This window comes from Sinocyclocheilus anshuiensis, unplaced genomic scaffold (assembly GCF_001515605.1).
Source record: "Sinocyclocheilus anshuiensis isolate Anshui unplaced genomic scaffold, SAMN03320099.WGS_v1.1 scaffold278, whole genome shotgun sequence".
NCBI lineage: Eukaryota > Metazoa > Chordata > Actinopteri > Cypriniformes > Cyprinidae > Sinocyclocheilus > Sinocyclocheilus anshuiensis.
Genome location: NW_015546072.1, coordinates 1,815,670 through 1,827,961, shown reverse-complemented (window position 1 = coordinate 1,827,961; position 12,292 = coordinate 1,815,670). Strand labels below are relative to the sequence as shown.

The following is a 12,292-nucleotide window of genomic DNA, read 5'->3' as shown; positions in this document are numbered from 1 at the left end:
CCATATACAACATCTAAGCAGATATCACTATCTGAAATCAGGAAAACTGAAAAAAAAAAAAAACCTGGCTTGATAGATGTTTGTTTGCAGTATGTGTGGAATGGAAGTTAATTGCAGTGTCCAGTAGTGCACTATTGGACAGACTATCCTGACCACATGCCTTTCTTTATTGCTGTGAAGATCTGCCTATGGAGTAAACATGAAGGCAAGCATCTGTTTTATAATCAGATGACTTACTAATAGATCTGCTAGGCTATTAATGTGTCAGAATCTGATGTTGATCTACCAGTGATGTGCTTAATGTAATATATACAACTGAAGAATTAATTTGTGACTTTTAACGCAATGTGAGGCAAATGTTTGCTTGCTTCTACATTCGGCTTATTTATTTGATACATTTAAATAACACTTCATATCCTGTTTAGGGTTATTTGCTGGAACCAGGATCTTCTGGTTTTTATAGTTAGTGAGGAATTCATCCTCCACCAATCCCGTCATTCCTGTTCTCCAGGCTGTGTGTGGAAAAGTGCAGTCCTCCAAGCTAAACACACGGTTAGTGAAAATCCCAGGATCTTCACACAGGACTGCCTGAGAGCTGAGCGAGGGCTTCCTGAATAAGGGGAAATTTACAGAACCCAGTCCAAACTCTGCGTGGCAACGACCATGTAGATAGAGAGAGAGAGAGAGACAGAAAAGAAAGAGAGAATGACATATTATCCTTAATCTGATAGTAGTTTCTAATAGTTTTCCATTGCCTCTGTGTGGTGTGTGTACAATGTACTCTGTGTGTACAGTGATCTATTACAAATGCAATGATTACTGAGTTATAGTGTTTGAACTATTAATTCATAAATACCAATTCTAAATATGGAACATAACTTGCATGTTCTATCAGTCTCTTCACATTCTCTAAATACTGAATAAAATGTAGTGTTATTTTAGTATTATTTTACTTATTTCATGTTTTTTCAACAGAAACTATTTTAATAGGCCTAGGTTTATTTTTATTTTTAGTTCAGAATACTACTCTGCAAAAAAAAAGACACAATAAATAAATATTACTAAAATGCAGTGACATATGTGTTTACATTGAGATGCATTAAATCATCCTGAATGTAGCGGAATAAATCAAATCCAGTCCTGTCAGTGAACAACACAAAGCTGCACCTCCAGCACCAGCAGTCAAACAGGTGTTCATATTGGTGTGAAAATATTTTCAACAATATTTAAGCTAATTCTTTCTTTCCTTTCTTTCTTTCTTTCTTTCTTTCTTTCTTTCTTTCTTTCTTTCTTTCTTTCTTTCTTTCTTTCTTTCTTTCTTTCTTTCTTTCTTTCTTTCTTTCTTTCTCTTTGTTTTGGAGACATTTGGAGAGTTGGAAACATTCAGGGCAGAACTTCACTAGGTGAGATATGACCCCTATGGGGAATTATCACAATCCTTGTGCATACACAGTGGATTTGCTGCTCTGTGGATCTTGTGCCTGCAAGGATATTACTGTAAAGCAAGAGCCTCATGAACAACAGGATTGTTGAAGGCCTGCAGCGGGGCCTCTGCTGTTAACTGTTCCACTTTTATTAGGCAGATTTAAGAAAAGAGTGTTCCTAACATCAAATCCCATTCCCTCTGTGTACAGTGTCCTTTTTTTTTTACAAAATGACTTTGTTGCTATTAACTCCACTAGACCACTTCACGGACCATGTGCTGGTACTGCCTGACCTTGACAGTGGTTTTGTACAGTTTACTTTAAAATAAAAGGTGAATGTGTATTTTTGTGCCATGTTCTCATGCTAATTTACTTTAAGGAAAATGAGGAGGAAAATTATATTCTCACTCCAGAAATGAGATTAGGAACTGTCCTGAAAGGGTTGAAGTTTTCATGACAAACTTTGTGTTATGTATTTAAAAAAAGAGAGGCCAGCTAAGAACAGCAACAGCAAACCAACTTAGGCTGGTTTAAGATGTTTATTTATTAATTTTTTTAAACACCTTAGTTTCTTATGGTTATATTGTCTGTACTATTATATTTAAGACTAAATATTCAAGCTATAAGAACAAATATGTTTTGTCTTTTGTCGACCAGTATGTTTTTTTTAATGGCAATTAATGTAATGTAATGTAACTTATGATGCAACAGAAGTTGCGACAGATCATTTTAAGCAGACTTTATGAGTATATTATGTTGACTTGTTTGTGATATATTCTAAAACAGTTTCATTTTATTGAAATATATTAAACACTGTTTAAACATATACACAACTTAACTAAAATATTATTCCATTAAATTAAAATCACTAACATTTACTAAGTAAACCAGTAATTGCATTCAGTTATTAAACATTCAATTCAGAAGTCACTCTGTTGTTTAACATCATTTATCAATGATCTACTAAACGGACTATTAGAGTGATTTAACGCCATCAAAGCTGTGATTAAGTCCTCTGTCAGCGATGAGTAAGAAGTATGTCATTTCTGCAGACGCTTACACAGCGGCAAACTCCTTACCTAAAGGAGACCCATTGCCTGTTCTGAAATAGAAGCCCCAACAACCACTCCCTCCTCCCACTGTCTGTTCAGCTCTGCCAGAGTCAAAGCATGGAGAGTGAATGCAGCGGTCGCAGAGCTGCCGTACGCAATCTGCGTTAGTGGACCATCACACGTCCACTCCAGCATCCCTGCAACTTCAGCCATGAGTTTGCTTCACTTCTCAACCCTTCTGGGTAGGTCATCACTTTTTCCTAACGGGTCATTTGGTTTAATTCGTTTGCATGCTTCTGTGCATTTGTGCAGATTTAATTTATTGCATCCAATTGCATCAACGTAGACTTCGTTGCTGAATGGACTTTTCGCACAGTTATGTCCGCTAACAGAGCACTTTAAACGTCTTTAAGTCTTGCTGTGGCGTTATAGTTTAGTGTTTATCTGACGTAATTTCATCCCCAGCAGTCGCTCTTCTAGTGCGGGCTCAGACGCAGCTTTTGCGAGGCTCCTGCAGTTTTGAGACGGACAGCTGCGGCTACACGTCTGATCCCGCTTATGCTGCCTGGACTATCAACCAGGAAGGTATGACTTTCTGATTTTTTAGGGGCTCAAGCACATTTATTTGAAGTACTGATTTGCCAGTTATTCTTTTTCTACCCTAAAAGTGTTTGGCTGTCAGAGACTATCAATTAGACATCACTTGTGGTGGGATGGTTCCAAAATACCCGTCCCCGCCCCCCCTACACTTGCACCCCAATACACAAGCGTAGGACACTAGGTGGCGCTATATCTAGTCTCATAACTAACGGACCATAATGGCATTAGTATTCCCCCCCCCCCTTTTGAATCTTTAAGGGGATATTTACCCCTCTTTCCTAACTCCTTATAGATGGTTGGTTTGATTAACATGAAACTTAGTACACATTGCCACAATAGGTGTTAGTATAATGTATAGCTAAAATAACACTGACACTACTGTGACAAATAAAAACCATCAAAATGTACGCAAATACTTACTGATTGCACCTGCAAACACCATTTATCAATCTTACATCTTTAAAGACATTTAAGACATTCCCAATTCAATTCTGAATGGCACACAACTTTGATATTGAACAGGTGTGTTATAAGGCACTGTGAATGTATTGAAATGCATCAATTTATATAAAGGACATATAAAAATTGCTGCCCTACTTTCTTCAGTGTTTAAGGCTTAATGGTTGCACATCTGCACTTCATTGAGGAAGTCTGCTCTACATAACAGGACTTCCGATCCGATCTCTGTTGGTCTTATTCTGACAAGACACAACTGCTAAGGGTTGTCATACAGTAGATTATTAATTGACCTGTAGGATGTAATCTGGACAGAGATGTTTCACAGATCATATTCTCAGCTGACAGCTGTCATGCTGGTCATTTTTTTCTTGTATATCTCTTGTATTTTGAATTTATTCTAATATTGCATTCAGCACAGTGAGCACTTTCCATAACCGTCTGTGCTCTGTTCTAAAAATAATTTTGTTATCATTGCTTAACTTTTGTTTTTGTTCTCTGCCAAAAACTATGATGGTTTGTGAACAACTGGATGGGTTCAGCTGTTGTGGGGAATACAGAGTATGCTTCTGAATGACTGTTAACCAAAGTATGATGAAGGAAGTATAATCCAGTGAACATACGTCGGGCAGTTGTCTGGTTGACAACTGTCTCAACCTTTTGCTTGGGAAGTGAGTTTTTCCCCCACAGGTCAATAAAACAAGACGGGCAACACATTTGTGTCTCTGTTTGGTTTCCTGGACAACACAGACTTTGTAGTGGAAACACAGCAGAGACAGACTTCTTAGTTTTAGGAAAATGGAAGCACTTTGCTAAATGTTTAATGAATGGATTCAGACATTTGCCAGAAATGTATGTTACTGTTTATCAAATGCCCACTCTCTGCTACCCTGAAGATAATTCAGAAAACCATTTAGAGTATTCACTGTATTTATCTATTACATATACATGCAGCCAAACATTATGTAAGAAAACATTTCCAGAAGGAGTTGAGATAAAGAGATGGAAATGATGAGAAAGAAAGTAGAGCTGGTGACCTTGTTTCTGCAGCCATTTTCAGACAGCTGTAGAAATCATTTTAGGCCTTTGGAGATGTACAGCAGACATTCACAGAGTTCACCTCCACATTTTAACCCTTCAAGCCTCTGAAGTAATTGGGTTACTTCCAGCTGCTGCAGTGAGTTGTGAGTGTGTAGCAAGAACTGCACTTTATCCTTGACATATTTCTGTGCTAAATTACCCCTCTGCTTATTATTGCCACTAAAAATGCTATTGCTGTATGGCTTGTTACAGATCTGTAATATTTTTATATTATCCAATAGCCTCTATAATGTGACCAAACTTTGGTTTTTATGGGAATGCTTGGCTAATCCCAAAGTATTCTTAATTTATTACGCATACGCTAGAGTATACATAAATGTGTGACGTACAATGCATCATCACAGACTGAAAAACAAATTGGTAGAAACTATTTTTACTCAGAAATCAATTTATATTAATTGCTAGTTAATTTCACAATTACACAATTACAATCTACAAAGATGAAACATAAGCACATAAAACATAGAATTAAACATGAAATTTTGAAGGCGAAAGACTGAAATAGTGTGTTCTTGTAAAACATACTCTAATAATCTTTATTTTCCAATATTTATTTACAACTTTTGAAAATAATTTTTTACACTGTAGTGTGTACATGTACAACCAGAAATTTATGACTGCGCATACTCTGTACACTCAGCTCATAAATGTGCATTACATTTTTAGTTGGTCAGTTGGATAGCAAGACAGGCTGTTGTTTTACAGTTTCTTGATTGCTTGTCATGCACTGTAAAAAATGACCGTGAATTTAACGGTAAAAGACTGTAAAAATGCTACAGTAAAAATCTGTTAAATGGTTAACGGTAAATTCCTCTACTATATACAGTGAAAAACTGTATTGGACATTACATGTATTGGACATTAATTTTACGGTAGTATACCGTTTTTGAAAGTGAAAAAGACCGTATAATTTATAGTGAATAACCGTAAATTGACATTCTCAGAATTCCCTGCGTTACATTTAAAATTTGATGTTTTTTTGTTGAAATAACTATGTTTCTTCTTAGTTTTTTCTTATCAGTTTTGTATATTAGGGTTGTGTGTTACACCTAATGTTGTTAAATGAATGTTTATTGCATTATTTCAGTTTCATGTGTGTTACCATGATGGTGTTTAGTGTTTGTGTGAATGACACTGTGCACCTTCTATATATGTTATTATTTAAAAGCTGCTTGTGATGGGCTTTGGTTCATCATGTGACTTTCTCATCACCGCCTGCATTTGGTGGTTATCAGTGTATTACAAAAGTACAAAACAGATTTCAGTACTTCAATAGGTTGGTATATTAACATTATATCAGTTAATTAAATTACGGTATTTAACTGTAAATTTAAGTTTACAAAACGTTACCTAAAACCACAGCTGCCGTTTTTTTACCGTAAATTTAATGGAATTTTTTTTACAGTGTGTGGGTGACAGGTTTCTGGAGAGGAGGGATTTTTTATCCTGCCCTCACGATGGTACACACGTCATCAAAGAAGACATGTTTTGGTGTTTGTGTCCATAAATAAGAATTGTCAGGGAGAAAATAAGCATCTGTTTACCTGGAAACTAAGTTTTGCACAGTTGAGACGATAATGTTAATGAATTAACTTTAAAAGTCTCTGCAACTAGTTACAGAAACATTTCCTGGAACCTTTTTACAGTGTATAATAAGCCATGTAGGTCATTGATGTCAGCTCTTCGTCCCATTAGTTATATTGTGGTTATGAAGTATGTTGTCCTATGTTAGTTTTCTCAAAAGAGATCTCAAAAGAGGGCCAAACCAAAGTGCAGAAAATAAGTGTGTTTTTATAAGAGGTCATAAAGAAAAGAGAAAAAAGGCTTTTTTAAATTTTTTTATCTGGCACCTGGAATGAATCATCATGAGAACATCTGGAGCTATCAGAGATCACTGAAGCTAACGGCAGCAAACACACTCTTACATCATGTCAAGGTTTGATGCATATTAAACAAGAGGAAACTGGATACGTTCACAACATATATGATTACTTTACATCTGACAGCTGATATTTCTACTTTAATAAACTGTTTAAATGTGAACGTAACCTATTTCTGTGCTCTAAACGGTCGGTCTGTTGAAGTCAGAAGATTAAATGGACTGTTAAATTAACACTTGAGTCTCCCATGAGTCTTTGTTTGCTGTAATTGCTTGCACTTTATTTTGGAGCGCCTGATACAGTTCACAACCGTTTTTAGGCACACAGTTTAAAATGGTGAAACAGTCGACCATTTATTTCGTTTACTTTGTCTTTTAAGTTTCTGTACATTACTGATGACCCTGTGGGACCCTTTGTCACTTGACAGGTTTGGCTTCGGAAATTCCAGATGCATTGTTATAGCCTCCAATAAAAATGACACAACTGAACGTTTAAACAATCAGTAATAATAAGCTTCTTTTACATTTTTGGAGTGCTTTTGTTCTCTTCTTAGACTTATGATGTAATGCACTTGTGTTTCTGCGCAAATGTTCTCACCATTATGTCTCTTCTGATTCTTTCAGGCCGCTTCATCATAGCGGAGTCCTCATCTTTTGGTGAGAAAGAGAAGTATATCCTGGTCAGCCCAGAGCTTGAGCTCAGAGACTGGAGCTGTGTGCGGTTGGTCTATCAGATCTCAGGCTCAGGCTCTCTTCAACTGCACTTACGACCTGAGGGTGAGAACTTTGACTACACGTTATGGACGGCGGACAAACCCTCAGACAGTTGGCTCATTGCCGGTGTGGACGTCCGCAATATGTCTGGGGCTTACCAGGTATCTGCCTGACATGGCACAGTCACTCCTGTGTTTAAATGAAAAGTGGGGAAACAAGGGGGTTGTGTATGTGATATAATGTAGTCAAGACTCTTCATAGTAGACTGTTAGCTTAAGAGGGTTTGAGTGGAGCTGAGAGAAGAAAAGAGCCCTTTGTTAATAATACTACAGTGGAATTGCCTCTCTCTTGATTAGACAAGCACTTGTGCTGTTTTACTATGCTAGTAGTAATGCTCAGTTTCTGGGAATTACATTTGGAAAGAGAGTAATACTTGGTCTTTGTAAACAAAGGAATAGAGATTGACTTTGTTTAATAACGGTTGTTACTGTATGAATTATGATTGGAAAAAAGTAAATCCATTACACTAGTTTTGACTTTCTAGTCTGATATTATATTTACTCTAAAATTAGACTGTTTAAAACTAAAACTGTGTTTGATTTAATGAGTCACTGAAAGAGAGTGAAGATGAGTAAGATAGTTTTCTAGGCTTTAGATAATAAGTGTTTTTGTCAGCTGAATAGATGTTACAGCCCAAATAGTTTCACTTCTCTTTGTTTATCACCTCTTGATTTTCAGCTATTATTTGACGCTAAACCCAGAAGAGGAATGGGAAATAGCATTGCTCTTTTTGAAATACACATCATCCCTGGATACTGTATAGGTAAGTCCTCTTTTTATATTTGGGGTACACATATTGTTGACCACAGCATCCTTGATTCTTTAATAAGGAAAAAATATTTGTTGTGTGCCTCCCATCCAATAATTGCAATAAGCTTTGTTCTTTGTAACTTCTGATAAGAAACAAAGTCTCAGCTTTCACTAAATTAAAATGATAAATGTTGTTTTGAAGCTCCTTAATGTGGTGTGACAGATCGCTATAACATTTCTTCTTCGCTACTAGTTACAGTACAAAATAAACATGAATGAATATCAGAGGGTATGATGAAAGAAACAGTAAAACTTAATGAAATGTATCAAGTTGGATGTAAACGCTCAATCAGTGTTTCAACCGCAAAAAGAAACATGAATACAAAAGCTTGTAAACAATGTCACTTAAGGTTAAACTTACCGCAGGAAAGGCATTTAATGTCCATAAACACGTTAATTAGTTAGAACAAAAGTAACTCTAGAGATGAACATTTTGCGAAATATGTGCATTATTACATATTCATTTCACTTAATCTCTTAAAATCGAATCAAATGAAATCTTTGTCAATATATTCTATATAATGCAAAATGATTGGAATTAATATAAGTAGGTTAATAAATAAAAAAGTGATACTGCCTTGCAGGAGCAATATAAAAAGAATAGTTTGCCATAATAAAAACCCTGACTTTTCCTCACCCTCATGTTGTTCCAAACCCATTTGACATTTTAAAGGTGGGGTAAGCGATTTCTGGTAGCCAATGTTGACATTTGAAATCACCAAAACAAACACACCCCTACCCCAAAAGGGTCTCGCCCCTATTTTGATAGCTCCGCCCCACACATACGTACGCAACCCAGGCAACGATTAGTTCTGTGAAACAAAGCAAAACCAATGTTACACCTTGTCTACACCGGATGCGAGTGGCGCGGCGCGATAAAATACTATAGAACTCATAATCAGTGATGCTGTCTAGCGTTCAGAAAACTGCTGCTGCGTTCTATTCATGACGTATTGACACAAATTTCAAATGATTTTCAACGGTCGCTTTGTCGCGTCCAGTGTACTAGACAGACTTCAGCTGTTGCGGCGCAGACACGGTGTTACTCACCTATCGAGAAGAAACAAAGCAACCTCGGCGTCCGATCGCAGGCCTTCCGCTCCTTGAGTTCTCTCCAGCGCTGGAAAGCTATTTACACCGATATTTACACGGGTCCTACTTCTTGCCTTATTGCCTTTCTTGCCTTATCGTTCCGCAGATGTTTTCCTCTTTTGTTTTTTATCCGCCATCTCTATCTTTCTGTCGCTCGGCTCGGATAATGTCCGTCCCGTGCACTGAACTCTCTCTCCTCCACATCATGAGTAGACACGCCCCTTACTGCTGATTGGCTGCAAGTTTGTTTTGCTATTTGGCCCGAATCAGTTTTCTAAAGCGTTTTTCAAAAATCGCTTATCCCACCTTTAATTCTAAAAGTACAATAACAACAGTCCATATCATTTATGTGCTGCTTTGTGCTTTCCAAGTCTTCTGAAGCTATTTGATTGATTTGTGTTCAAAATATAATTAAATTGTTTGTTCGCTCAAAATCTGGCACACCTGAAAAAAAAAGAAACTTCACATAATCCTCATTGGGTCTCATGTCTGTGGTCAACAATAGATGCACCTTGCAATGCCTCCGTTTTTAACTCATTGAGAACCACTGTGCTAATGCAATTATACTTTCCTCTCCAAAACAACAATGAAAAGTCTTAAAGGGGTCATATGATGTTGCTAAAAAGAACATAATTTTGTGTATTCTTTCTTTGCGTGAACATTTGGGCGGTGTTATGCAAATCTGCCCACATCGTGACGTAGACATGTGGGGGCGTGTTAGAACGAGCCGTTTTAGGTAGGCGTGGTTGACTCTTAACTTTTATAAAGAATATCTCTTTGGATTTGAGACTTTAGTCTTTGCAACTTTACAGATCTTCTTTATGCACCAAGAGCTTGTAACACTCCAAAGAGAAAGGAAAAATGTAAATCGCATCATATGACCCCTTTAAATAATAATAATGTTTAATGTCTGTTTTAGAGTGCAACTTTGAGGAGCACCACTTGTGTGGCTACAGTAATCAGTGGAATCCCAATGTGAACTGGTATGTGGGTGGGAGTTTGGCCCGGGACCCTCAGTCAAACCTTCCAGATGACCACACCATGAACAATGAGAGAGGTAACACAGACTGACAGAATAGCTTCATACTGCACAATAGGTCAAGAACTGGAATGAATCATACCAACGTGACCATAGCTTTTCACAACTCACAATTCTCCTGGTTTGGAACTTGCTTACTCTCTCACCCTGAGGAATGTGATTTGTGAATCCATCCTTTGTTTTATTTTTCCACTCTGAGCTAGGTCACTACATGTATGTGGACTCAGTTTATGCTAAAAGATTCCAGGAGGTGGCCAAGTTGGTTTCGCCAATGACTACCACTTCAGTGGCAGGGTGCTTGTCCTTTTACTATCAAAGGGACCAAGCCATTGGGAATTTCTTCTCAGTCTTCACTAAGGACCAGCTGGGCCACTATGATGAGATATGGAGGCCTGATGTGTATGCGACAACAGATTGGAAGTTAGTGCAAGTGGATATTAAGGCACCACATCCTTTAGAGGTCAGTGAAGTTCTTCTACAAACTTTGTGTCCCTGTATTGTGCAGAGTTGGTGGTGCTTGGGGCCACAACACAATGACATTAGTGAAGCCAACAAAAGCTCTACTTCAAACATGTCTTCACTTCTAATAATAAAAAAAGTAATCTTTAGTTAGCTTTTCATGACAGGGAACCATTGATAACAATGGACACTATGTTCTAATATTACATGTTAGAAATGAATCCTCAATCCTCCATCTTTAACAATACTGAAGGTACAAGTCATACATAGCATACATAAAAATCTATCTACAAATAAGTACATATTAAAGTACAAATGATGGCTTATCCAACTTATATTGTCTCCTAGGCTAATATTCATGTTTCTTATATAATGTTAAACATTAACAAGGAACAAATTCAAGAAAGGCAATAAAAATCCTAAAATGGTCATTGGATGTTAATACAATAGTATACATATTAAGTAAAAAAAAAAAGAAAGAAAAATTAAAATGCATTTTGTTTTCATTAGAGAACAGCAATCTGTGAAACAGATGTGCAACCGCCATTGCAATGCTGGTGTCCCGAGTTTGAATCCCGGCTCGTGGACCTTTCCCAATCCCGCCCCTCTCTCTCTCCCACTTCGCTTCCTGTTGTTACACTGTCCTTTCTAAATAAAGGTAAAAATGCCAGAAACAAATCTTAAAAAAAAAGAAAATAAGAATCTGTTTTAAACAAATCTGATACCCAACTTGCTGTCATCAAGTTGGGTATCACATTAAATAATCACATATATAAATCACACAAATCTCTTATAAGTAAAATAAAATACAAGTATTTTACTCTTAGACAGGACATGCACAGGAGACCTTTTCTTTACATCTTTTTGGTCATGTGCTGGTCTACAGGTCATAATGTGTATGTATGCTGTGCATTCACATGTTGACACTATCCATATGTAAGCTTTTGTTGTCTACTTAATATATCTTACACATTTTAACTACCCACAATATACTAAAGTTATTTTCAAATGCACTTCCCAGCTTAAGAGCTGTCCTAACAAGACTAGCACCTATTTATCAAAGGGGCCTTCTTTTATTCCATGGTTAACATATAGAAGACACTGTGCAGAGTTATGTCATATCATAGATGGCAAGTTTTAGTCAAACAAATATTAAATAATGTTCTATAAATGGTTCTTTACAACCTCTATATAAATATATTTGGAACTCCAGTAGATGAATGGCTAACACTTTTGCAATTATTTTCAATAATAGCAGTAGCTATAACATTATTTCATGTACATTCAGTTAGTTATGAATGTCACTACCTTAGACTAATATTCATATTATAACATTTGTAACTAATTGGAATACGCACTACTGTTCAAAAGTTTGGGGTTGGTAAGATTGTTTTATGTTTTTGAAAGAAGTCTCTTATGCTCACCACGGCTGCTTTTATTTAATCAAAAATACAATAAAACATTAATATTGGGAAATTTTATTACAACTTATAATATAAAATGAAAATAAATTTTGAAATAACTTTTCTATTTTAGTATATTTTCTAATTAAGTCTTTATGTAACCTTTGATCAATTTAATACATGCTTGCTAAATAAAAATAATA

At 36.4% G+C, this 12,292-nt stretch overlaps 1 protein-coding gene across 3 annotated transcripts in view; it reads left to right on the top strand.

Annotated features, from left to right (window-relative positions):
- The first annotated feature begins 2,595 nt into the window (after nt 1-2,595).
- Nucleotides 2,596-12,292, top strand: part of LOC107699737 (MAM domain-containing protein 2-like) — a 20,468-nt gene continuing 10,771 nt past the window's right edge. For 2 of the 3 annotated variants that reach the window (XM_016501082.1, XM_016501084.1), the window contains exons 1-6: nt 2,596-2,718; nt 2,942-3,061; nt 7,137-7,387; nt 7,965-8,049; nt 10,108-10,245; nt 10,431-10,687. In XM_016501082.1, the coding sequence (XP_016356568.1) occupies nt 2,688-2,718; nt 2,942-3,061; nt 7,137-7,387; nt 7,965-8,049; nt 10,108-10,245; nt 10,431-10,687 (882 nt within the window). In that variant the 5' untranslated portion in view covers nt 2,596-2,687. The remainder of the gene's footprint in view (nt 2,719-2,941; nt 3,062-7,136; nt 7,388-7,964; nt 8,050-10,107; nt 10,246-10,430; nt 10,688-12,292) is intronic. The other variant, XM_016501083.1, reaches the window with a different exon arrangement.